Here is a 26,702-nt window from a genome sequence, read left to right on the forward strand (position 1 = left end):
CACTGTCTTTTAGTTACCTGGGGCATGAGCTTTCTTGCTTTTTTCCAAAACTTGTAATAGGAGTCACTGCTTGGAGAGCCGTCTGATTCAACTTGATGGCGACCGCCTACAAATGCACGGGAGGACAGGCTCAGTCCCAGGAGGGAGCTCACCCTTCAGACTGAGCAAGGGTGGGGGATGCTGGGAAGGCAGGGTGAGTTACCTCTGGGTTGTCAGTCAGGTAGATCTGTCTGGAGATGTTGTTTATGGCACTTATCCACTGTGGAGAGAGGACATTAACAAATCTGCTGGCTCCCAGTCACCCGCTAGACTAGGACAAAAGTGAAAGAACAAAACCTTTACCTCTTCATTTTCCTTTCTGCTTTCTGCCTGGAGGATTATTCCCCTGAAATAAAGTGTATCCAAGTCAGTGCTTCCCATACCTCTGACTGAGGTTTATTCCACATGCACTGAACTCAGCTGGGTCCCAAAGGGAAGGGCCGGGAAGGCAGGATGACAGGAAGGAAAGAAAATGGGATTCCGGCTCACTGCTCATTCACTGTGTGATCCTGGACAGATACTTCCTTCCCCTGGGCCTGCGCTTTCTCATCTGTAAAGTGAGCAGCTGGGCTCAGATCTACTAGCTTGAGGCTGAGGACATCCTGTTGGCCTCTCGGGTGACTGGGGCCACCAGGAGTCCAGCCCAGAGGAGTCAGCAGACCCCGCACACCTTCCCACGGAGGGGAGAGGGGGAATCAGATGCAAATAACACTGCCCTACCTCTGGGGAGGGCCTCACCCTTTCCAGGGACCCCACAGCGGCGGGAAGGGGGAGCATGGCTCTTCTCCTGTTTTACATCTTGGAAGACCAAGGAGTTACATAACCAGGGCTGGGATCCCAGTCCGCTCCTGTCACCCAGGAGGAAGGATGAGGTCTGAAACTGCTCTGCCAACCAAGCAGACAGTCCACACTGTACCAACTTGCCCAAACACGCTCCTGTCGACACAGGAGCTCAGCTCAGAACCCCACACAGAAGTAAATGCAAGCAGCCACAACTGAAGGGCGAGTGGTCCCTGTGAATGACCCTAAGTGACCTCTTCTGGGCCCCTGAAGCACATGGGGGTCTTCGGGGACAGCACAGGGCCGAGTACACTGTCCGTCTCAGGTTTCAGCTGGAGCAGAGAGCTCTGCACAGGCAGGTCTGGGGGCTCTCCCCCCGCCCCGCCCCCGTACAAACACAAGGCTTCTGCAGAGCAGGCAGGAACAGCCACCACCTTCTCCTGACAAACAGCTCCTCCTATGGCTGCCTCCCACATGAAGGCCATGTCCCCGCCAAAGCCGCGGACAAACCAGGACTGAGGCTCCTTAAATAAGGCAGAGTGGATCCCACAAGGGTCCTGTGTGAGTGCTTAAAGAGTACATAAAAATGTCCTCCCCAAAGGTCAGCAGGACCTGGAGCGGGGCCTCTCCCACAGAGGCCAGTGCAGAGGGCTGAGCTAGGAGGCCCTTGGCAGGGGTGGAGTCACTAGACTTGCTCTCCTCCCAAATAAACCCCGTGTGGCCTACGATTTCCCGTTGGGCGTGGTGATCTGGAAGCAGTATCGTCGGTCTTCACAATCCACCGCCATCACCGAGCAGTTGTCCAGGTCCTGGATCAGGCCTCCGGCCACGGCGCCCCGTGGCTGACACATGAGGTTCCCGCCTTGCGTGAAGAAATAAAGCCTCTCCCAGGTGGTGGTGACCAGCCCTGTTTTACTGTAAGAATTGTGGTTTTAGAACGCCTACCAGTACGAGGAAGCCCACGCAGCACTTCAAGGTCTGGCTGCCTCTTGACCAGTATTGGTGGCATTTTAGAAATAGTGTTTCTTTACATTAAAGCAAAGCTACTTTAGAAGGAATCCAAATGCAGAGGATCAGAAGAGGCACAATTTAGCTGGAGTGACCTGGAAGTTAGGAGGTGGCAGCCCAGGGCCAGCTCCGGTGTGCAGGCAGCATGTCCCCCCCCACCTCCCCGTCCTCCACGGCAGCTAGACACTGGCTTCTCCCAGGATCTGGAAACGGAATTAGTCCTTCCCCATTAGGAACTGAAAACCTAGATGGTCATTCCTCTAAGACGTGGAGCTGAACTGCTCTGAGTCCAGGGAAAGTCACCAGGGTCCCCTCGGCTCACAGCACCCAAAATCCTGCGGGCATTTACAACATTGAGTTTTGCTCCAACTGGATGTTTTGTGGGCTGCTTACAAGAGGAATATCCAGTAACTGGCAAATAACACCAACCCTGTAGGGATTTCCATCCATACAAACTGACGGAGATATTTAACTTGTGATCTCAACGAGCTGAGCTTCGAGGAGCTCCACCTTGGTAAGAAAACAGCTGGTGAGTCCTCCCTGTAGATCCTCCATTTGTGAACTATCAGGTACATTTACTTGATTCAGTGTTTATCGAGTAGCAACTATGTGCAGGGCACTAGGCTTCCTGCCTCAATAATTACAGTTATTTCCCCAAACTGGGAATAGCTAATATCTGAAATGACCTCCTTCAGTCCTTGTAACAACTTTATTTAGTAGGTGTGATTATCAGCTCAGCCTCATGCGTGAAACCCCGCCAGGAGGTGTGCCTGGACCCAAGTCAGAGTCTTCACCCCACCGAACAGCCTCCATCTGCTCTCGGACACAAGGAAGCCGGATTGTCCTCCCTTCAAGTCAAATAGCCCCGAGTGTTACATTGTGATTCGGTGTGTGTGAGAACCTGGATGACCCTGAGGCTTGCTGGCCCTCAGACCCGGGCCTCAGCGGCAGGCCTCAGGCACCTGTCAGGGGCCTGGACCAAGGGCGGGATGGGACAGAAACTCCCTACGGTCCAGGATGACGACGGTTAAGAGCAGGCTATTTGCGTATGGCCACGGTAACGAGGGACAGGGGTGGTCCACCCCTTGGAGTCCAAGTACTGGGTTCTTAAAGACTGGTTCGAGCCCAACCCTCAGTGACTTGGGCCCTGAGCCCCGGAGGCTTCCCATATGGCCGGTGGGAGGCTCCTATGGTGGGAATTCTTCCCCAACCTCCCCGGAATGGATGCGCTGTAACCACCTGAGGGAAAACAGATTTCATAAAGAGAGGCAAGCAACAGCATTCTCACCTTCTAAGATTAAGGTAACCAGCCTTCTGGATGAGGTTCCTGTTGATCTGTGGTGCAGCCACGTCAGAGTCCGGGGTGTAAACAGACTCATCAACAGAGACCAATTCTTGCTGGGACACCTGCATCTTCTCGGCTTCAGCTTCTAGTTCCACTTGAATGCTTAAGACAGAAGGTGTTGGGTCAGCGGCTCCCCCCCGCCGCCGGCCGACCCAGCACCGCTGAGCAGCAGATGCCGGAGCTGTCCCCACGGCTTCCTGCCACGCGAGGGGGAGCTCAGGGCCCAGAAGCTGGGGGTCGTGGGGCTCAAGTCTGCGCTGCTAAAAGCGTTCATAGGAGTGCTCCTTTAAAACAGAAGGAACACCACTGGACAATGCCGGAACCCAGCAGAACAATTTCTCCAAATTCTCTGCCAACAAAGTGGGATCCAGGCTTAGAACTGTTGAGGCAATTTTTTTGAAAAGACTCATTCATCCATTTTAGAGAGGGGGGGAGGAGGGAGGAGGGAGGAGGGAGGGAGGGAGAGAGGAAGAGAGAGCGAGCGACCGTGCATGCAAAGGGGGGGTGCGTGGAGCCTGATGTGGGGCTTGGCTGCACCACCCTGAAATCACCACCGGGGCCAGAGTCAAGAGTTGGGAGTCTTAACTGACTGAGCCACCAGGCGGCCCATGTTGATGCAAATTTTAGGAAAAAAGCTTTGAGGAGCCTATCCTCAGGGCTGCAGGGCAGGCTACCTGAGGAAGAGCTAGAAAGGAAGGAGACAGCAGTCATTCCTGCCACCTCCCTGCCCCTGCCCCAGCTCCCCTAAGGTGGGAAGGGACACTGGAGACAGGAAAGTGACCAGGAGGTGGGACCAAGGTGTGGTGACAAGACAAAGGCAATGCTCTTCCATTCATGGCAGCCCTACCACTGCCCGAGACCGCAGGGGCCCACCGGCCAAGGGCTGCCCACACTGCGCACCAAGGGTAAGAGGGCCAATGCCAGGCTCTGGCTCATGTGCGTGCGTGTGTGCTGAGGTGTGGAACACCTGGAAGCTTGAGCTGTAGACAGAGGCTCTGAGATCTGCAGAGAGATACAGCATCTCAAACACGAGCGCAAATGTCCCACCATCCGTTAATAACAAAATCTAGTGCAGGAAAAACCTTTGACGCACAGAAGATTCTCCCAGAACACAGAAAGCCAGGGGATTCTGGGAGCTAACGCAGGGTAAGACAGAGGCGGTGAGAGGTGAAGAGTGACAGTGGGCGCCTTGCCTTCCTTTCTTCTAACATCCCCAGCGGCTAACAACCAGATGAAATGGCAGGACACTGCAATGGGATTTCAGAGTGCTCTCCAGCCTCCTCCTAGACCAGCCCCACCAGGGCGGCTGCGGCCGGGCACGAGCAGCTGTGACTTCCAGGAAGGCGCAGATGCCTTCAGAACCACAGCCCTCCCGCGCGCTCCTACGAATGCTCAGCTCTGGATTTTCTTGGGATTCATTTTTTATTTTCAGCATCTGAGGTACACTTCTGCCTCAACAGAGTCCACTACTGGCCTCCAGGTATTTTGAAATGCACGGGCGCCTGGGTAGTGCAGTCAGTTAAGCGTCCGACTCTTTGTTTCGGCTTAGGCCACGATCTCAGGGTTGTGAGATTGAGCCCCGTGTCAGGCTCTGTGCTCTGTGCGGAGCCTGCTCACGTTACTCTCTCCCTCTGCCCCCTCCCTGCACTTACTCGCTCACTCTAAAATAAGTAAATAAATAAATAAATCATAAATCCTTTTTTTTTAAAAGGTATTTTGAAATGCAACATTCTCAAAGGAACAACCTTCCTCCGTTTTTCCACACAAAATAAAATCCTACACTCCTACTTCCATTTTGTATATCTGCTTCTCAACTACTCTCTCCAACACTCCAGAAACCACGGAGTACTCCCAGAGCCACATCTGTGGTGTGAATGAAACAAGCCTCCTTGGGCTCACTGTCATGGACACTGGCAGTGGAGGCAAAGGGTGTCCGAGCATCAACTAAACATGGCAGGACAGCCTGAAGAACGGATGGTGTATTTTTTTAAAAAATAAGCATTTTCAAGGCTGAAGTGCGATTTGTTAATTTAATTCAAAAAAGGCGTAAAGCCTCGTTATCTATTGTAAATGGATGTGACAGCCAATTTCCTAAAGACTCACACCACTTCTGGCTGCGAACCCCTTGGCTCCAAAGGGGAAGCGAGGCCACTTCTAAATCCACAGCGAGCCTACGCCGGGCTCACAGGCTGGAGCATGTGAAGGCCGGCTGTCAGCACACAGAAGTGCTGAGGGAGGCCCTCCCTCAGCACAGCAACTGTGACTTGATGGGACAGTCCCCCTGCAGACACTTTATATTTTCTTTAAGCTATGTAATCCGTTCATGTGGTGGGCATGCCTCTGGGCTGGGGGAGGGGGGTTGCCAGAAGACATTACTTTCCAGCCTCAGTATTCCTGAATACCGGCAGCTAAGAAGGGGCCCAATGTCCAGAGTTCCCATGGTGGTGGGGCTCTGTGGCCGCCCCCCCCCCCAGAGGGGTGGATTCAGCAGGAAAGGCAAAGGCCCCCAGGACCCAGAGTGGAGTGCAGCCTTACCTTTGGACCATGTCCGCAACTGAGGATAAAAAGCTGTTCATATTTTGGGAAAACATCTCTGCTCCCTTCTTAAAAAAGTTAATCTGAAAGACAGAATGGTGATGTTCTGAAGGTCATCTTGGAAAGGTCATCAGTGAGCACATCCAGCGCGGGACTGACAGTGCGGGAGTGGCGACCCTGGCTGGCCGGCCCCGCCGCGTGCTCACAGCGCTCCGTGCGCCCCTGCGGAGCCCCCCACACCAGCGAGTTCCTCCCAGAGCCCCCAGTGCGCTGCAGAATGGGGGCGCTGGGACGGAGCTCTCCTACTGACAGGCCGGATGGAAACATCAGGGATAATGTGAGTTCACTGCTTGGCACATACCAGACCAGGTGCGTCGGTAGTTACTGACAATTATCTCTGATAGTCTCGTCATCAGCTCTTTTCCTCTGTGAATTCTAGATAGAAAGCTTCTGAGGGGCAAGGAGTAGGTCTCCACCTTTGCGTCTATAGGGGCTCCATCGGTGTGTGACACCTGACCTGCACAACGCTGGCCAGAACCAGACGAGGAGGAGGCGCAAACCCCAAAGGCCGCGGTGACCCCCGTCAGCCAGCCGTGCGTGGCTCGGAACACGAGCTGGACAGAGGATACGGCTGGAACACTACCCAGGGGAAACTGGGCTAAAGACCCTTACGGGGCTCTTCCAACCCTGATGTCAACCCAGAGGGGAATGTGGGTGTGGAGGCAGCAGAGCTCTGGGCCTGAAAAGGTGCTCAGACTGGTGAGCTCCCTTCCGGCCTCCAACGTTCTGGGATGTGGGCTCCCTCCGCCCAGGGGAGGGTGGCCCTAAGAGGGCTCTGTCTCCTTTGAAAATAAAACTTCAATTGCTGGCTTTTGGGGAAGGGATAGAAGGAAGTCCTTACTTCCTGTGACTCTGGGGTATTCACTTCCCAGGAAGTCTGGGTTGCCTCACAAACCCTGAAGGGCAGGGGTAAGGGGAAGAGTGGCCACCTCTGTGTATTACTGACATCTGTAACCACCTGGCCCCAAAGCTCAAGTCTCCATTTCTTTCCATGGCAAGGCTTTAAAAAATCTGAATACTGGGTGTGAACTGCTCCATCTTACATGCCTGATCACAGAGAGCTAATAAGAGTTGCAAACCCTAGCCATGAGAAAAGGGAAAATGCTCCGCTTTGGACGTGGGTATTTTCTCACCCTCTATGCCAGCTCATGTGTCTGATCTGGAAGCGGCCCCTGCCCTGTGCAGTGGGCACAGAACTCGACGGCGCACCCCAATGAGGCTGGCACATGTTGTCATGCTCACATCCTGGGGAAATATGCACTCCCATGCCCTTAGTTTCCACAGGATAAAAACAGAGGATGATCACGATTCTCCTAATGCAAGGTAATCATGCAGGGAGCTGCTCTGGTCCCATGATCTTTTAATCATACAGAGCTCAAAACAGTAAATGCCATTCTGAATCTCTGAAACCTCAAATATCAAAGTCTGTTCAGGGAGCCTTCTGCATTTCTAAGGACACAGCCTCCCAGTGGCCTTCCTCTCCTTCCCCTCCCTGAACTCCTTGGAATTTATACTCCGAATTCCACGTCTCAGCTCCCCTGCTATTCTGCAAGTTCCTGGGGGTGGGGGGTGGGGGCTCCTGCAATCCCTCACTGATCTGAAGGAATGGAAGGGAGGGATGAGACCCTGTCTTCTCCAGCCACCTTTCATCAGATCTACCCTGTGAATACTACCCTGGACTTGATTTCTGTGATCTCATAAACCTGTACACAGCTTGCAAAATCTCTGTTTCAGGCATGACGACGGAATCGTGATTTCAGTGCAAGGGCCTGTTTAGCAACGGCCAGGGGAGGCAGAAATGAAGTCAAGCAGCTTGCACTTAAGTGGGTGGTGCCGAGAAGCCTGATTCAGGGCCACATCATCCAAAGACCCAGATTCTCACGCCTTCGTGAGCCGCAGGAAGTACAGTGGTCAGACGGCCATCGGCTAACAAAGGTAGACGCTTAGTCAACACTGATTTAAAAGGGCTGATGAGGCAGACGGAGAGCGAATGCTTTGGAATCATCCAAAAGATTCATGGGTTTAGACAACAACTGGTGTAAGTGAAGGAGCTATAGTTCTTGGCAGGATTTGAAGTCTACAGGGGGAGGGACTATTTGGTCTTGTGTCTTGAAATCTGGGTACTTTCCACATGAAAAGTAAAACATGCCATCCTCAGTCCTCGAAAATGCTGCTTCGGCCACCCAACGATGACATGACAGTGTGCGGCTCTTCTCCGTGTCGCCAGGCCCGGGAGTGCGGGGGCTGCTCCTGCAGCTGGGCCCCCTCTCCCTGGGGCGGCCTCCACTTAGAAAGCGCAGGCCAAGAGAAGCCGGTGTGGTACTTCAGGTGGAACAGAGTGGAAGCAGCCAGGAACAAGCCCATCCATTAGACCTGTGAGGCCCCTCCCTAACTAACTGGGTGCCCCAACCACTAACTGCTCAGCCTACAGCTGCTCATCTTTCTGAGGCTCAGTCCAGGCTCCCCTCTGACCCCGGGCCTCTAAAGAGCGGGGAGTCCTGCTCCACAGGCCCGGACTGTCAGTCCAGGGAGGGCAGACGGGACAGGAGGCGTTATTATAACGAGAGCAAAGGCAGGACCGACGATCTCCAGCATGGCCAGGCCCTCCGCCAGGCAGAGGTGCAGTAACTAAGGGAGGAGAGAGGCGGGTATCAGTGCCCACCATGAGGAAGCTGGACGCTGCCAGGGGTCTGCTACAGACCGGAGCCCGCAGCTGGACAGGGCTAGCTGTGGGTTCAACCCAGCTTTATGCAGATGACACAGACAGATTCTAGCGCTCTACTTAAATATCACCCCCTGAAGGCATCAGCTGACTCGAGTTACCTCGTCATTCAACGTCATAACCACATTAAGAAGACGGATCACTGAGCTTGAATGCCTAAAGATCCTCCCTTGTTCCCCTTGCCCGAATGCTACTGACGCTGTGTTTTTTGAAATATATGTATTTTTTAACATGTGTTAAAAAAGAATAGATGCTCACACATGTGGAGTTTTAAAAAGTTGCTGACTTCTTTTCTTCTCAACATTCTGCTTCCTGACATCCCTTTCTGTTCCCAGGTTGTCGTCAGCTGAGAGAAGATTCCTGGGTGTGTTTCCTGAGTGCGGGGTGAGGTGCTAGAGTCCGTGTAAGTGGGGCTAGGGCACAGCAGGGATGGGGGGGGGGACACTCACGCCGGTCCCTGCCAGGCTGGTTGCTGCTGGGCCAGGGCCCTGCCCTGCCACTGGAGCATCCTGACAGATGGATGTTCAGGAGACCATTAACTGGGGGAAGAAGTCACATACATCCTGGACAGAGACTTGAGCAAACCATGGCAGTGTTTTGCCATGCCCTGGATGCCAAGGTGCCAGCCATGACCTCAGCAAGGAGAACAGCCCAGCTGAGGGTGACCCTCACCACCCAGAGCAGCATGGGACCGTGCAAGGGGTCCTGAGCTGTAGGCCCAGCTCCACCAACCTGAGCAGTCAGCTGCTTCTCAGAACATCAGATCAGGCCTGGCTCTCACTGCGCTCAGAGGCAAAGGGCCGCACCAGCCCCTCCCCATGGGAGGCTTGGGACCGAGGCCATCACTGTCTGCACGTACAGCCTGACAAGACCAGCTAACGATCAGCCAGCCCACCAGGAAGCTCTCCATGTGCTGAATCTAAGGAAGGTTCCAGGGAGGTGGTGCATTCGTGTTTCTTTCTCTGATGATGCTTTGGTTTCTCTTAAAGGCTAGCTCGGCAGGAATGCCAAGCTGTTCTCCCCAGCTGGCTCAGGTCTTAGCCCTTAGGGGAAGGGCATGGCGTACCTGTCCGTGGGCAAAGCCTATCATGGGCTCCATCATGGCTACACGCTTCCTGTACTGCAGCGCGTTGAGGGCGCAGTAATACTGAAGGGAAGAGAGGTGCTGTTTCCGCCGTGTGGCCGCCACCTCTTTCACGACATCTGTCTTCACCTGGGTGAGAGGCGGAAGGAAAACGTCAGGCTGTCTGATGGATGTGGCAATTCTGTAAGAGCATGAAGCTTCAACAGTGTGCGGTTTACTCACGAGACCCATTTCTGCAACCAATACAATAAAACTCAGATAAGGTTCCACCTTATGTTTTAAAAACTCCCAATTAAAAATACCAAAGTATTAGCATCTCTGTGCTTGTGGGGCTGCCCTGGGGTGAAGCCAATTACTCTCAGATCCCTTAGGAGAACAACATGGTAGCATGCACTGAAAGCCACATTTTAGTTCACTCATAAGATTGTATTCCAAGGAAATAATTTAGCTCAAGGAAATCATGCAACAGAAGTAGGAATTTAGATGCATTAAAATGGTCAATATCATCTACAGTAGCAAAAAAGCATGAGTGAAAGAAGCAGAGTCAACACCCAGGGCAAGAAATTCAAGTGACCTGAATACGTATGAGGCAGACAAGCACGAGGTACCAAGCTTGAGTTGAAATCATTGTGCAAATGTAATTATACAATGGTTCCAAGCTGGTGTTTAATAAACCAGATTGAAAAGCTAGAATAGGGAGGTAGAAGTCTACTTATGAGATTCAGAATAAGTAATTAAAAATCTACGTATATGAAAGAAGAAAAAGAATTCATCAAGGTACCCTCAATGCCACGAATTCACAGCAGGAGCACAGAAAAGGAGCTTAAGTAAACGAGGTGAAAAACAGCATGTCAGGTAGGTATTCTTACCTTCTCATTCTCCTTTTTTTTAGGAAGCCTGCTATATTTTGCCATTGAGAGGTCATGCTCTAAAAATAAAGAGGCATTTTAGCTCCCAGATGGGTTGAAAGGCAAGAACATTCATTCAGCATCTCCAGCCACATGCATACTAAACCCACGCGCCAAGAATGGAGAGGATACCTACCATTACTGGCGAGTCCAAAAAGATCCTTTAAAGTGCTAACCTCTGAACAAGAGAAAACAAACATCTTAGAGCAAAGAAAAATAAAATACGCCAACCCAGAGCTCTGTGCTTCCCCAAGAAAAGAAGTCTATGTGTGGAAGGAGGAAGGCTCTGTGAGCACCTCCTCAGGGCCTCTGCCCTCACACGGCTCTGGCCTCCTGGTTGGGAATCCTGGTCTGACTGGAGTTTATGGCTTCAGCTGCATCCCAAACTTGGGACCCTGACTGCCCTTCAGGCCACTCCTTATAGACAGCATTTGGGGGTCCATGAAGCAGAGGGCACTCGGGCGGATGTGGGCTGGAATGTGTGGTGGCCAGGTACTCTTCATGGAGCCCTGGAGTGTACACTGGAGACCTGGAGATTGGCCCCCAAGAGTGTTTTAATACCTCTTTCCTCACCATACCCGGACCACACCTAGAACCTAGAGTGCCTTGTTGCTGGCCATTTTAACATCTGGCAAAGCCACCACTAACAAAGGAATATGGGATCCTTGTTTTAATGAAAAAGTCTGAAGCCGTCTAGCATATGGTACCTGCGACAAGCCAACAAACACCACTATTACCCCCTGTGGATGCCGCACCCCCTCACGCACCGTGAGGTGTAACAAAGTCCAAGACCAAAAAAACAACAAGGTCAACAAGGGTGATAGCTGTCCAAGGTTAAAGACTTAAAAACAGGGGCGTCTGGGTGGCTCAGTTGTTAAGCATCTGCCTTCAGCTCAGGTCATGATCCCAGGGTCCTGGATCGAGCCCCGGATCAGGCTCCCTGCTCAGTGGGGAGCCTGCTTCTCCCTCTCCCACTCCCCCTGCTTGTGTTCCCTCTCTCGCTGTGTCTCTGTCAAATAAATAAATAAAATCTTTTAAAAAAGAAAAAAACACAAAGACATCTAAAAGAAAGCGATACTTTCTACTACTCTACCACAATCCAGTTTTGCTTCATTAAAGAAAGGAAAGCATTTTCATACCTTTTATGTCTTTTTCAGTTTGCCTCAAAACTGCCTCCAGCTTTTCAATCTCTCTTCCCGTTATTCTTACTCTTTTTGGTGTCGGTCGCTTTCTGCCTCTGTGGGCCTGCCTTTCCCTTTCTTCCCCTCTCCCTTTTACTTCCTGTTGGAGCACTTTCAGGGTTTTACACTTCCCTGGTCAAATAACTTCCCTACCAGCTTTTGTGTTCTCTTCATTCAGATATGTACTTATATTGGTGCATAAATGAAAAAGGCAGCGAAATGTCAGATAAAAATCATCACAGCAGAGGGGAGGCCAGATTCTAACCTGGTTCTCAGGCTGACTCAAGTATGACCCAGGCCAAACCCTTCAAACTTGCGTGTTGGTGTGGTCAGAGGAGGTTACTTTGATGCACTGTTTCCATAGATACCTAAGAGGCTTTTCTTTTTACTACTCCCACATAGTTTTATTCTCTTAAAAAAAAAAAAAAAAATCACCATCCTGGGCAAATACTACTAATCCACACTTGAGCCCTTCAGGATTGACGAAGGCCCGGTCGTTACCACTGCCCGCACCCTCTGCCCCGGGCTGCCTCCCATCACAAAGCTGAAAGACACAAATCCGACAATGTAGGTCTTGCGGGGGAGGGGTGATTATTTTCTGTCTAAAAGACTTGGAGTTTATTTTTAAAATGATATCTCCACACATTTCTATGATTTTATTTAGAGAAAGTCTTTATGAAAAAATGCACCCAGACTCTCAGTTCGTATTGGATAATCAGTGCAGGACTTCATGTAGGTTTAGGATGTACAATGCAATGATAGATGAGCAACACTCAAAGCCACTAAAAACCCTGCTCAAGCGAGATTTCTCCTTACACAAGCTGACATTTCATTTATTGTTCTTTGTCAGGTTTCAGTGCTGTTCAACCGCCCTTGGCAAATGTTGATGCCAGGTCTACCCCGCTCCCTAAAGCCTCAGGCGACACGATCACCGGGAATCTCCAAGTGAGGAGGGGAAAGAACATGATCTTTAAGATGTACTGCATCTTTTCTGCCTGAATAAATTTTACATTTTAAGGTGTTTTATATATATACATATATATATATACACACACACACACACACACACACACACACTTTTTTAAGATTTTATTTATTTGAGAGTGAGAGAGCAAGCATGAGGGGGGTGGGGGTGGGGGGAGAGGCAGAGGGAGAAGCTGACTCCCCGCTGAGCAGGGAGCCTGGAGGAGGGGCTTGATCCCAGGACCCTGGGATCATGACCTGAGCCGAAGGCAGACGCTTAACTGACTGAGCCACCCAGGTACCCCTGAAGAGGAAGTAGTATCCTGAACAGATCTCTTAGTACTCAGTTTAGACTTTTTTAGCCAGCAATTTTTTACATCAGTGTTCCAGAAAATACAATTCTTTAATCTCTAAGCAATGAATATTTTCGATGACATAAAGAACAAAAAGACTAGAAAGTTTGGGTTCCCTTTTATAATATCAACTATGTTTTTTTCAAGATTTTGGTTCTTTTTTATTCATTTTTTGACTATCTTGATTTCCAAGAGATATAAAATTACTCTAAAATTTTGCTTTGGTTTTTGGCTGAAGAACCAAAATTAGTCCAAAAGGGCAACCAGGCTCTCTGAACCAGTCCCAGATCTGCCCACCCACTAAAATGTGAGCTCCTGGAGACCAGGGAGCTCATCTGCCTTGTTCATGGCTGCAGCCCAGGGTCTAGTACAGGTAAAGCATGGTCCCCACCCCTCCGTCCCTCTCTAAGGCACCTACTTTACATTCCAAAGCATTCATGGCTCCGCCAAAACAGCATGCCTTTACAAATGCTCCGAACCAGTAATATAAACCTTGCCATCTTTGTCTCCTTGGTAAACACTTACTCATCTCTCAAAACCCAGCACAAAGATCACCTTCTCCAGGAAGCCCTCCCTGGTACCCTAACGTCAAAAAGGTAATCACACCTTTCTGTGTGCTGTCTTGTACCTCTCTGTCTTGTTGCCCTTAACACATGATGTTATGACTGTCTGTTTTCAAGCCAGTTTTCTCATTAGCCTGTAACCTCCTTTAGGCGAGCCAAGAACACAGTGGAGATTCAATGGAAGTTAGCTAAACTGAAGTGCTCAGAAAAAGAAGGGCATTTCTCAATGATGCACATATTTAAAGAAATTAGTACAGTCAGAACAATTATGAAATGAATTGATATTTTCAAGGTAATTGGCACTGAACTCAGTAACTTTACCTGTGAGATCCTTTTCTCGAAATTGTATAATAGGTAGAACCATTGTGTCTGCCAACTGTTTAGCCAGCTCTGTATGGAGAACATTAAGCTGAAAAAAAGAGAGAAATCTTACTGAAAAAAAATTATACCCACTATAACCGACACTGACTACTACACAGGATCACAGTGAACACTTCTGTGTGGTTTAAGAGTTCTGTTACACTTCCTTAGCAAATAAACAACCCTTCATAAAGCTGCAAATGATATAGGCCTAGAGGTTTTAAAACTAAATGCGCGGTTCTGAGCTGGCCTCAGTTAGGTTTGCTAAAGGAGTCTCTAAACCCATGGCTATGGTCTATGTACGGTGCAAACCCTGGTTGTGTTCTCAGGTTGAGCCACACCAGCTGGAGGAGGGAACGTCACGTTCATGTGCATGCAACGAACACAGCTCACTGGGAGCACTCACTTCGGGTCACACTTGACCAGGCCACCGTAAGTTCTCTCCCTCTCAGAACGGCCAAAGTCACACTTGAAAGACTGGCCTGCTGGGAGCCCATTAACCTGACAACCATAGCAGCTGTGGGCCTGGGAATTACTCTGGAGAAAGAAGGCTCCCCACTGAAACCTCAGATCCCAGGCCTCTGTTCTTTCAGAGAGCAAGCTGACTGTATTCAAATGGGATCCTCCTCACCAAGTAATTTTATTTTGATTCTTTCTCTCCTTCCACCTTGTCAAGGCCTTTCTAAATCCTGTTGTAAATGGTGCAAAAGAAATAAGTCATCGCCCCTCAGCACTACCATTTTTGAGTCCTTTTTGCATGCCAGAGTTACATGCTTTATATCACTTGGTTCTCACCCACTCTGAGGGTCAGGTCTTACTTATTATACCCACGTAACAGGTAGGCAAACAACTCTCCAAATCCAGAACAGCAAAGAGGTGGAACGGCTTTTCATCCTGGGCTACTAGAATCTGAACTCCAGGCTTTTCCTATTATACCGTGCTGGATATAGAGTCTTTTATGCTCACAAAGTTGCCCAAACTTCAAATGTTTGGTGATCTAGACATCAGCAACAAACACAGATATTACTGAAGATGTTCTGGGATTCCTGGTTGGTGAACAAAGGGAAACCACCCACCAATCTGTTTTGCAGTGTGCATTCGGCAAAGTTTCGCTTTCACGCGCGCAGGCCTCCACACCAAGAGGCTTGTTTGAGAACCCCTGATGGGGCCAAGCTTCCGGGAGGCCATGATACCACCTATAAAATCACATTCCCAGCCTTCCAGCCTTTGGGAATGATTCACTCCCCACCAAAAGAATCATCATTCCTGCCCATGAAAGTAGCGTTGTTAAGTAAGTATCTTAAACTGGAGATACAGGTTCTGGGGGTTTGAGGACTAACCACATTTCCTTAGCAACTGGCTCTGGTCAAGAAAAGACCTGAGTTCAGCGGGTGCAGCCCGCTGCTTCTCCCCCTGGGCTCCTTATTCATGGTGAATTAGGAAACATTCATCTCCTCACTTCCAAAAAAATTACTTTTTGCTCCTACTTTTTTCCATTCATGATCTTCCTATCTTGAAAAGATATCCACCCATTTTAAACTTTCATTTTGAGGAGAGAGTCGTGGAAGAAAGGATGAAGCTCAAAAAGAACTGGATGACGAGTTCTCTGTTATATCCCCAGTGCCTAGAACAGCACCTACCACACAGTGGGTGGCCAATATGTGTTTGCTGAATGAATATCAACTTGCTGGGTTGGTTTGTTGAATGAATGACAATGCAATCAGTACAATTTTATATGAATGTTAGTTTCTCATTTTATAAACTGAAGACAGTATCTCCTTTACATCAGCGACTGAACAGGTAAATGGCACCTGCGTGTTGTTTTTCGCTTCTTCTTTATCATAATTTTCTACTGTAAGTACTGCAAGCTCCTTGACAGGTGAAATACCCATTTCATACCGACCCAATTCTGCAGAGGGTTCTGCTCAGCACCAGTAGCCTCTGAGCTGGGGTGTTTATTACAAATAGGATTTATGTACCTCTCTTATAACAATAGCTGTGTTTCACAAATGGTCCAAATGTGTTATACAAGACAGCTACAAGAACAGTTGTATGAAACCCCCTGTGGTGGGGGAGTCATGCCTAGCCTCTTCCTCCCCCAAAGAAATGTACATCCAGAACATCTGGAAATTTAGGAACAAGGTCTCTACAGATGTAATGAAGGACCTCGGAATGAGATCATCCTGAGTTACCCAGGCAGGCCCTAATCCAATGATAATGTCCCTATAAGAAGAGAAGACACAGATGGAAGGGGTGAAGTGGGGTGAGGAGGAGGCCGTGGGAAGGCACAGGCAGAGACTGGAGGGAGGCAGCCCCACGCCAAGGGACGCCCAGGGCCACCAGAAGCCGGCAGAGGCCAAGAAGGCTTCCCCCTCAGGCTTCTGGAGGGAGCCTGGCCTTGCCAACAACTTGATTTCATACTTCTGGCCTCCAGAACTGGGAACAAATAAGTGTCTATCGTTTTAAGCCACCTACTTGTAATTTGTTACAAGCAGCTGGAGAAACCAATACACCCTTCTTGGGAAAATGAATTCTCAGAAATCTTTCTCTTGGTCCATTATTCATGTATAACAAAGCCTTTCGCCTCAAACCAGAAACAAATATAATCGCATACAACCTGTCTTGTGAAATGAGCCTCGGAAGAGCAACAAGTTGAGATATCTTCTTAAATATTTGAGTAGATACATACAATGGGAAGTGGGCCAACACAAAGATGAAAGAAAGTTCAAGAAAGAATCAAATAAAATTTTGCCGTGTTTCGATCTTACCTCATCTACCACTTTGGAAAAATAGTGGAGTGTAGAAATTACTTCCTCATCGCCTTTGCCAAGAGCAAAATTCTAAGACCAGAGAATAAAAGACCCAGGTGTTAAGGCCTGGAGAGTCAGTGCTGCCTTACCCCCATCCCAGCACCCTCCAACCAGCTCCCACTCTGCTCCCGAGCGCACATCGCGTCACGGTGTCTATCTGCAGAAAACGAGTGCGCTCGCCACTTCCTCCCCAGCAATGCACTCAGTCGCCCCCCCCCCCCCCCAAGCTATTCCTTTGTTGGCCATCACCCTTCTTCTGTCTGGACATAATGGCATCTTTGAGTTTATTTCCTGGAACTGGGTTATTTCCCGGAATTTGATTCATTTGTAGCCCCTCAGATCATGAACCCTCAAGGCAGTGGGTGACTTCTGTAGGCTAATTAGAATACATCATAAAGACTTTGGGATAATCACCAGTTAGAATTTATCAGGGGAAAGGAAAAGGCAAGACAAAACAAAAACAAAAACAAAACAAAAACAAAAAAACACCAAAAAACAAAAACAGGAGTGGACCATGAACAAAAAGAAGGAAATCAAAGTCTCTCAAGGATGCCCTTGGAGAATTCCTTTTTTTGTTTGTTTTTTAAAGATTTTTATTTATTTATTTGACACAGAGAGAGAGACAGTGAGAGAGGGAACACAAGCAGGGGGAGTGGGAGAGGGAGAAGCAGGCTTCCCACGGAGCAGGGAGCCCGATGCGGGACTCGATCCCAGGACCCTGGGACCATGACCTGAGCCGAAGGCAGATGCTTAACGACTGAGCCACCCAGGCGCCCCCCCTTGGAGAATTCCTTAAAAGAACTCCATTTACGAGAGTCCCGAGCATAGCATCCACATGCCACATAAATACCCAGTTACCTGTTTTTCATATGCTAGCAGCTGCTTAGAAAGCTGCTGAGTGGCCAGGCACATCTCATTCTGCAGGGAGAAGAGAAAAGCAGGTAAGGTGTGTCCAACACATGTAAAGTCACCAAAAAAAAAAAAAAAAAAGCCACCTCAGAGAATCCCTTAAAAAAATGTATGAGTTGTGTCTGTAAAATAATAGTTCGCTCAGGAATTATTTGGAAAACAAGACCAAAACACATTAAAAAGGTTAAAGCTTGCTTTTCTCTGCCCATCATTTACAAATTACTGCTCCTTCTAGTCAGTCAGTACAAAAATGTAGTGAGCGATGATGCTGTACCCAACATCCAACAGAGACGCCGCCCCTGTCCTCACACGATTTACTGGGAAGCAGACAGCAAAAAACAGTTACAAGCATGATGAGAACCGCAAAGGAAAGCATGGATGTGTTAGGAGGCTCTAACAGGAGGACGCAGATGGTCTCCAAGGAAGAGTGGTTCTAAGCGGACCCCTGCAGACAGACTAGGAGTTAGCCACGGGAACCAGCTTTCCGGAAGGAGGGACCAGCATGTGGAAAGCAGCCCCGACTGTCTGAAGAGCGATGAGCATAGCCAGAGCAAGGGGTGCAGGTGTGCAGGTGAGACGAGGCTGGCCGTGCGGGCACAGTGAGGGCACGCAAGCCTCTGCGGTCCACATTTCGACTAAGGGCAACAGGACTTTCTGCGGCACTGTGACATCATCAGATCCAGCAAACCCAAGAGGGCTAGGTCGGTCCTGCTGGATGGGGACACAGAAGCACGGCCGCACTGCCCTGGGAGGCCTGTTTCAGGCCACTGTCACTGGCCCACATCGTTCATCTTCCTCTTCTCTGGTTTATCCCTCTCATCTCTGGCTGTGGGGCAGTTTTCCACCACAAGCCTCCCACAATCGATGCCCTCTGCCGAGAACACGTGTCTTCCGTTTCTAAAGCTCAGTGAAAACTTCTCTTCAGATTCAGGACTCACTCCCAACAGAGGGGCAGGGCCACAGGGTCTGACTGTGGAGAAGGAGGGGAGGGCGCCGGCTGGCCTTGACCTTCGCTTACTTTCTAATTCTCTCGGGCCCGCTGTCCCTTCAGGGGCAAGGCCTGAGCTCTGCAGGGGCTTGTTTTCTTTCTCGTGGTCTTCTTCTGCAAGACCCATCAGAATCCTAATCCTACTTTCTTCAACCCTCTTTGCTGAAAACTAGCCAACCTGTTCCCTGACTTCCTTCATCAGCCCCAAGGAACAGGCATCAACTGACCCTGAAACAAGCACATCTAAGTTCCTGGCTTTGGCATCCTACCAGGGTGCCACTCCTTTCAAAACAAAACAGAGCTGGCGACCATGGAGCCAAGAGGAAGGCAGGTGAACAAATGCACAAGCACTAGGCCCCGCACTGAGGGAGGGGGTGCAACAGCTCCCAGCACACAGCAGCCTCTCGACAAATGTGTGATGAGTGAATGCACAAACAAGGTTAGAAGACTCCTCTAAATTCCCGGTTTAAGATAATACTTGGAATCAGAGGTCAGGGGAAAATACTTCCTAACTCTACAAGGTGACATCACAATGAGGGGGGTGGCATGATAAAATACCAAGAATGGACAGCATGAAACAATCAGCCAAGAAATCGGCCTGCCGATCATCTCCAGCAGAGCTGTTTGGAAGGTCAAAGTGCACGGGAAAGGGTCTTGACCCACTCACTGGGCTGACAGCCTGTTGTATCAGAAAATCCCTCGGTCCTCTTCTCTGAGTTAGTAACGGAGGGTTTAGGGTGGATTTGCTTAAAGCTACTTTAGCATCTGCCCGGGGGCAGCACCATGTGGACTGGGATTTGCAGACCTACAGAATCATCCTAACCACAGCAGCTAGCACGGAGAGGATTTAGTCCATGGCAGATGGCCACACCAAGTGTATTCCATGTGTTACCTCATTTAATTCTGACAACCCTGTAAGGTAGGTTCTGATTATTAACTCAATTTTACAGATGAAGAAATGGTAGCACAGAAAGGTTGAGACACTTGCCCAAGGTCACACAACTACTTAGCAGCAGGGTTGGGATGTGAGCCCACCTCTGTCCCATTCTAAGATCCACACACTTAAACACTACTCTCCAAGATCCCAAGTCCTGCTAAGAGCTGAGGCGGCCTATGCCTTAGCCTAAAGTTGACAAACTTTTCCTCTAAGGGGCCAGATAGACATTACTTGTGGAGATGGTCTCTGTCACAACTACACACTCTGCTGTTGGAACATGAAAGCAGCCATAAACAAGACAGAAAGGAATGACTGTGGCTTCCTTCATTTAAACATTATTTACAAAAATAGGAAGCCAGCCCAAGGGTGTAAATTGTTGATCCTGCTTTAGATATTAAACGTCTCTAGAGACCCACCCTCAGGAAGCTCTCCATTAGGCCACAATATTTCAAATTCAAGGAACATTTTCCATTTTTTTTTAAAAGATTTTATCTATTTGAGAGAGAGAGCACAAGGAGGGGGAGCCTCAGGCAGAGGCAGAGGGAGAGGCAGGCTCCTGCTGAGCAAGGAGCCTGATGTGGGTCTCGATCCCAGGACCCTGGGATCAGGACCTAAGCCAAAGGCAGACGCTTAACCAACTGCGCCACCCAGGTGCCCCCATTTTCTACTCTTTTAAGTCATTCTTTATTTTAGCTAAATCTAAAATATTAATGCCCCATATCTGTATCCTTTAGAGACTGGTCAAAAGATATGATAACTACCCTCCCTGCCTTCAAACTAAGCAAGAAGCACGGGCTACTTGGATTCTTCTCTACCACTGAGTGGCAAACACTCCAAAGGGAATAACGGAAAACCTGCCAGAGCACCGCCGGCATCAGACTGCACCCAGGCTACCTACCGGTGTGTGTGTGTGGGGGGTGCTCCCGGGCTGCCTGCACAAAGCCAAGAAGGGGGCACAACATTCAACTGCTGCTCTCCACAACTACTGTGTACAACTGGACTCTGCCAGGTCTCGCCCCGAAACACCGAAAATGCTGTGTATTTTCAGATGTGTGTGATTCCAGGCTGCAAGATTCTGCTCGGCCAGTATGATCTCACTGGGAACAAATGACAGGTCCAAAACAGCCTGTCAACGGCCCTGAAAAGTGAACTTCTGTGCAGAGCACATGCCATGAACAATCTTTTGAACTAGACCAACTTTAATCTTACACTTAATCTATTGTACACAGAGGTTTTATGAAATGCTTTGCCCACATCAGCCAATTAATCCACACCCTGTGAGGTCAGCCCACACAATTATCTCTGCAACAAGGCTTGCAAAACTGGAGCTTGGGTGCAGAGTAAATATTAGCAATAGCAATAACACAGACAGCTGCTAACATTCAGCAAGTCTTTTCTAAGTACCGACAGTGTTGTTAAGTGCTTTTCATATTTTACCGCATTTAATCCTTACAGTGCACCTATCAGGTACGGTCTATTACCAAATGAGGAGACAGAGGCTCAGAAAGGATAATAACTTTCTAAAATCACAACTAATATCCGGCAAGGCAAAGACCCAATGCAGATCTGCTGGACTTGAAATCTAAATGCCACGTTTTTAACACTATGCTATTTCCAATCTAAAGTGCAAACCTGTTATCTGGCTGGTACTCAGTGGGCATGTCTCGCTAGGCCCATGGGTAGGAACATAAATCCCACACTTTTTTCTAGCTGTGGTTCAGCAACAGAAGTGGCCTAAAATTTAGACTCTAAATAGAGTTACACGAGTCAGATTTCTGTGACATTCTGGAACCACTCTTTGGCTATTCACTACGCTATCTAATGCCTGCTAAGAATCCTTAAAAAAGATAACCCAGTGACGTGTTTACTGACAGCATCTCCTACATGACATCGAACCTCCACGGCTCCTGTCAAGGCAGAAATACCAGTGGTCAGCAAACCTGAAAGAAAAACCAAGCTTTAAGCAAAGGACTGTTTATCTTGGGGTGGCACAGAGCGCTCCGGCCACTGTCACTGTCACCCGAAACCACCCGGAGGCCCCTGCTGGTGGCACATCCATGGTGGATGGCAATGGTGAGGTTGGGAGAGGGGCAGAGGAAGTCCCCTGGGGTCAAAGTCACCATGTAGGCCTTTGCTTCCATCCCAGCCACGTTGCCTTAAGCCCAGGCGTGGAAAGTCTCGGTCACCACGTGCTTACCACCAAGCCGGGGTCGAGGAGTCCTCGAGCTGGGCCGTGCACAGGAGTAGTGAGGAGCATGAGGAACCAAGGCAGGACGCTGTGCTGGGGGGCAGGCCATGAGGGGTGCCCACTGGGGACGGGGACGTTACCCTGGAGTCAATAGGGAAGCCCCGAGCCACGTGCGCAGGAGAGTGACAAGATCCGACTTGAGCAGAGGAAAACTCAGGAGTGGCTGTGGTGTCGAGGAGCACTGAAGGGGTCATGGCAGGAGGCTCGGGAGACCACCCGAAGAGGTCGAGCGAGGGATGAGAACAGTCTCCAGAAAGTGGAGAAGGTGGTGGAGACCTGGGAGATTGTTCTGAGGCAAAAACAACAGCGTGCAGTGCGTGAGGGAGGAGGAGAAATCAAAGAAAGCCAGCCTCCAGTGGGAGGGCTGCGGGGAGGCCCCGCAGCCGAGCTGTGCTGGCGCTCAGCTGCAGATGTCCACAGCTCAGTCCTTTCCTCCACAGCCGCAGCACCACCGGCTCCAACACTCCGAGGGGCCAGGCCTGGTGCGGGCACTGGAGCCAGAGAGTCGGCTCTCTGGGATCTCACAGTCCAGAGGGGCAGGGAGACCGCACTCACTGCACCGGAAGAGCTCGCGCCAACGAGTGCACGGGGCATCTGGGCACAGGGGCGCGCTTCGGCTGAGGAGGGAGAGCAGGAAGGAAGGAAAGGTGCCAGACACCTCGGAGGTGATGTCTTCAAGCCGGGAAGGCCGTTTGTCAGGGCAAGGGGTTGATGGGGATTGTTGGCAGCAGGAATGGCAGAGCAAACTCTCAAGACATGTGGAGGGCCTGGCACATTCCGGAACAGCCAACCACGGGGCTAGAGGAGTAGGCTGATACTCAGTTCGTGAAGAGCTTTGCGCACCTTGCTGAGGAGTTCGAACTCAACTGCACTGGGAGCCAGGGAAGCACGTGAAGACAGGGAGGGAGGGAGGTTTGGATGGAGGAGGGACTGAAAGGGGAAGACATCTCCGGAAGGCAGGAAGATGGATCAGAGTGCTGCGTCGGGTAAGAGCGGAGCACTCACTCCCCACAGCACCAATAGGCCAATGTCTTGAATAAAGACCCAGAGACAAGGACTAGAAACAGACTTGGAAATGGCCAGGCTTGCCTATTGCACCAATAGGCCAATGTCTTGAATAAAGACCCAGAGACAAGGACTAGAAACAGACTTTGAAATGGCCAGGCTTGCTTAGAGACGAAGCAGAGGAGGATTCCAGTGCGATTCTGCAGAACTTAAGGGGCAGGCAGCAACAGGATGCCAAGAAAGGGGAAAGACCTAGAAGGACGGGCAGAGAACGAGGAGGAGACCGGAAGGGACCTTGTCACAGGAACCAAAGCAAGACCACTTCAAGGGGGGGGGTGTCATTAAAGGATCAGGTCTTTGCCCAGGGCCCAAGGGTGGAGAGGCTGCGATTTAGGCAGTAGGCCGCCCCCGCAGCAAGGGGAGGAGGGAGGCCAGACCGAGGAGCGGGCATCAACCATCCAGTGAGGAAGTGAAGAGAGCAAGTATAGACTGCTCTGTCAACAAAGTCAGGATCAGAGGACCAAGCTTCTATTTAACCCAAATGACAGCCCCAGTATAACGTGCTATCTTAACTACTGTTATTTTAAGACTTAGAAGATGATTAACACCCAGAGCCCTTCGTGCCGGGAACTGATCGTAGTCCTTCAAGGGTAAACTCTATTAACCTTCACAATAATCAATGAGGTGGCCACGATTACGGTCTCTGTTACCTGATAAGGAAATTCAGGTAAACAAGTGACCCTCCCAACATCACACAGCAGGTGGCCAAGCCAGCACTGGAACTCAGATCTGATGAGCTCAAGGCCACCCCTTAACCCTTGTACCTAAGTGAATGAGCCTCGTCCAGAATCATCTTTCATATTAATCTGAACGCCGTAAAGCCATCCTGAGGAAAAGCTGTAGGTCCTGCACGCAAAACAAGTGCAGGAATCCCGGTCTCCAAAGCGGTTTCTAGAAACCACTCAGGCTCTCTGCTCCCTCACTGAAGCTACATACATATTTCTCCTCAGTCCCTGTCATATCAACCTCAATTTGACTGGTTTTCAGGGCTATTAAAATGCACTAAAACAATCATGCATAAAAACTCATTCAACAAGGGAAGTCACTTTAGTCACAAAAAGGAATTGGCTTCCACCTCTCACATACAGTGGGCCCCCGATTCCATGGGGGACACATTCCCAGAGCCCTAGTGGATGCCTGAAATTGTGGCTACTGCTGAACTCTATATATACTGTTTTTCCCTCCACATACATACCTATGATAAAGTTTAATTCATAAATTAGGCACAGTGAGAGATTCACAATAACAACAAAATGGAAAAATTATAACAATACAGATGACCCTTGAATGACATGAATTTGAACTGTGCAGGTCAACTTACTCAAAAACTTTTTCAATAAATACATACAGCGCCGTAAATGTCTTTTCTCCTCCTCGTGATTTTCTTAATAACACCTCTTCTCTAGCTTACTTTATTCTAAGAGCACAGTACATGGTATATACAACATACAAAGTATGTGTTAATCAACTCTATGTTATTGGAAGGCTTCTGGTCAACAGGAGGCCATTACTAGCTAAGCTTTGGGGGATTTTCAGCTGTATGGGGGTCAGCACCCCAACCCCTGCATTGTTCAAGGGCCAACTGTATCCTGTAACAAAAGCTAACATGAATGTGGTCTCTCTCCCAAGTATCTCATTGTGCTATACTCACCCTCCTTCTTGTGAGGATATGAGACAAGAAGATGCCTACGTGGTGAGGCGGAGTGAGGTGAATGATGTAGTGACCTTCTGACAATATGTCGGAAGGAGGAGCGCCTGCTTCCAGACCACAGTTGACTATGGGTAACGGGAACGGCAGAAAGTGAACCTGTAGCTGAAGGGGGAACCGCTGTGCTACACTGCTGTTGGGCCGTCCTGTAGTGGGGGTCGTTCTATAGTGACAAGAACAAGCTTGGAAGGCTCCCACTTCCTTAGCCTCTGCTGCCACTTCTGGAGGCCAGTATGTCAAAAGAGTAGAACACAGTGGTTCAGGGTGAGAGTGCAGGTCTTGGGAGTCAAAGACCTGAGAGCAAATTCTAGTTCTGTCACTGTGATATTAGGCAAAATACAAAACCTGAGTCTTAGTTTACTGATCTGCGAACACATGCTATAGGAGTACCTCTCCTTTCTTATGAAAGCTAAGTGAGATCCTACAAAGGAGATGCCGAGCATAGCTTGTAGTACGTTTCTGCGCCCAATAAACGGAGACCGTTATTTCTCTTATTAAAATACGCAGTTCTGACCCTATCTGCCTTCCAAATCCTTCCCCAGCCCTACTATAAGCTCATACTCCTGGAAGCCCACTCCTCTCATTTTGTTTCCCAACAGGTGCATTAGCTTGCTGAGCTTGAGATCTCTATACATGGGCCCCTTGAACAATGCAGGGGTTAGAGGGGCCGGCCCTGCCTTGCGCAGTCAAAAATCTGCATATAACTTTTAGCTGCCCCAAAACTTAATAGCCTACTAGTAACCAGAAGCCCTACTGATAACATCAATAGTCAACACAAATTTTGTATGTTATATGTATTATATACTATATTCTTACAATAAAGTAAGCCAAAGAACATAAAATGTTATTAAGAAAATCTTAAGTGAGGGGCCCCTGGGTGGCTCAGTTGGCTAAGCATCTAACTCTTGGTTTTGGTTCAGGTCATGATCTCAGGGCCTCTTTGGGCTCCGCACTGAGCAGGGAGTCTGCTTGGCATCCTCTCCCTCTGCCCCTCTCCCAACTTGTGCGCATGTGTGCACTCTCTCACGCTCTAAATCTTTACCAAAAAAAGAGAAAGTACATTTACAGCACTGTATTTATCAAAAAAATCCACGTATAAATGGACCTGTACCGTTCAAACTCATGTTGTTCAAGTGTCAACTGTATATCATCATTTCTAAAGAAGAATTTTTTTCTTTATAATACCAAATTTCTGTGTATCTTCTCTTCAAAATATTTTACTCCTATCACCTCCTACTGCTACCTATTACCCCAATTTGAAAAGATACTATTCCCACCTCCAATTTGGGCTTTTAGTTTTTAGGATCTGTGTTCTGTATTCAAGAAGGTTGAAGAACAGTTGTAGAGATTGAACAATGTTTCCTGCTTACATTGAACAATGTAAGCCAGTTTCACTGAAGGAAAATGAAAGAGCCTTAACCATGGTTCTCACTTCAAAAAAATCCATCCAAAATTTATTTAAAGAAAAAAAAATTCTATCCAGACTGAAGGCACTAACTACAGAGGTCCATTATCTGTTGGAGGAGACAGGTTCCAAGAATTGCTGGGTTTTGCTAATACTGCTGGGGACATTTCACTGGTCCCTGTTTTCTCACAACAATATTCACAAGGAGATTACCTAAGTAAACTTCACTGTAAGACCCTAATAAATCTATTCTTAAAAGATAAAAAATTGTTTTTAAGATTTTATTTATTTGACAGAGAGAGACACAGAGAGAGAAAGAACACAAGCAGGGGGAGGGGCAGAGGGAGAAGCAGGCTTCCTGCTGAGCAGGGAGCTCAATGAGGGGCTCGATCCCAGGACCCTGGAATCCTGACCTGAGCTGAAGGCAGACGCTTGATGACTGAGCCACCCAGGTGCCCCAAGATTTAAAAATTTTTAACCTCTCTGAGAAAGAAACAAAATTATGGCAGATATTTTGATTATTTATGTGATTCTGTGTATCAAATGTATGAAACGCAAAATTTGAGATTTAACTGAATATGGACACAGACGCGTCTATTCAGACACGAGGGAGATTTTAAACTTATCTAGCCAGTCATCTTCAAGACAGATCTTTTTATGTAACCCATTTCTGCTCTTAGTGCATGAGAAACGTGTACTGCTTCCTTCGTTCCAATGACCTCTAATAAGGT

General features: G+C 49.0%; 1 protein-coding gene across 2 annotated transcripts in view; it reads right to left on the reverse strand.

The window, feature by feature from the left end:
• Positions 1 to 26,702, reverse strand: part of APPL2 (adaptor protein, phosphotyrosine interacting with PH domain and leucine zipper 2) — a 51,090-nt gene that overhangs the window by 14,606 nt on the left and 9,782 nt on the right. For both annotated transcript variants that reach the window (XM_088025311.1, XM_028121593.2), the window contains exons 3-14: positions 17,570 to 17,629; positions 16,670 to 16,741; positions 13,863 to 13,950; positions 10,618 to 10,659; positions 10,443 to 10,501; positions 9,556 to 9,702; positions 5,708 to 5,790; positions 3,116 to 3,274; positions 1,546 to 1,734; positions 343 to 385; positions 203 to 259; positions 18 to 106 (exon numbers count right to left, since the gene is read on the reverse strand). In XM_088025311.1, the coding sequence (XP_087881437.1) occupies positions 18 to 106; positions 203 to 259; positions 343 to 385; positions 1,546 to 1,734; positions 3,116 to 3,274; positions 5,708 to 5,790; positions 9,556 to 9,702; positions 10,443 to 10,501; positions 10,618 to 10,659; positions 13,863 to 13,950; positions 16,670 to 16,741; positions 17,570 to 17,629 (1,088 nt within the window). The remainder of the gene's footprint in view (positions 1 to 17; positions 107 to 202; positions 260 to 342; positions 386 to 1,545; positions 1,735 to 3,115; positions 3,275 to 5,707; positions 5,791 to 9,555; positions 9,703 to 10,442; positions 10,502 to 10,617; positions 10,660 to 13,862; positions 13,951 to 16,669; positions 16,742 to 17,569; positions 17,630 to 26,702) is intronic.

The sequence above is a fragment of the Eumetopias jubatus genome, unplaced genomic scaffold (assembly GCF_037043125.1).
Source record: "Eumetopias jubatus isolate StellerSeaLion01/CBP00866 unplaced genomic scaffold, mEumJub1_p1.0 scaffold_8, whole genome shotgun sequence".
In the NCBI taxonomy this organism is placed as follows: Eukaryota; Metazoa; Chordata; class Mammalia; order Carnivora; family Otariidae; genus Eumetopias; species Eumetopias jubatus.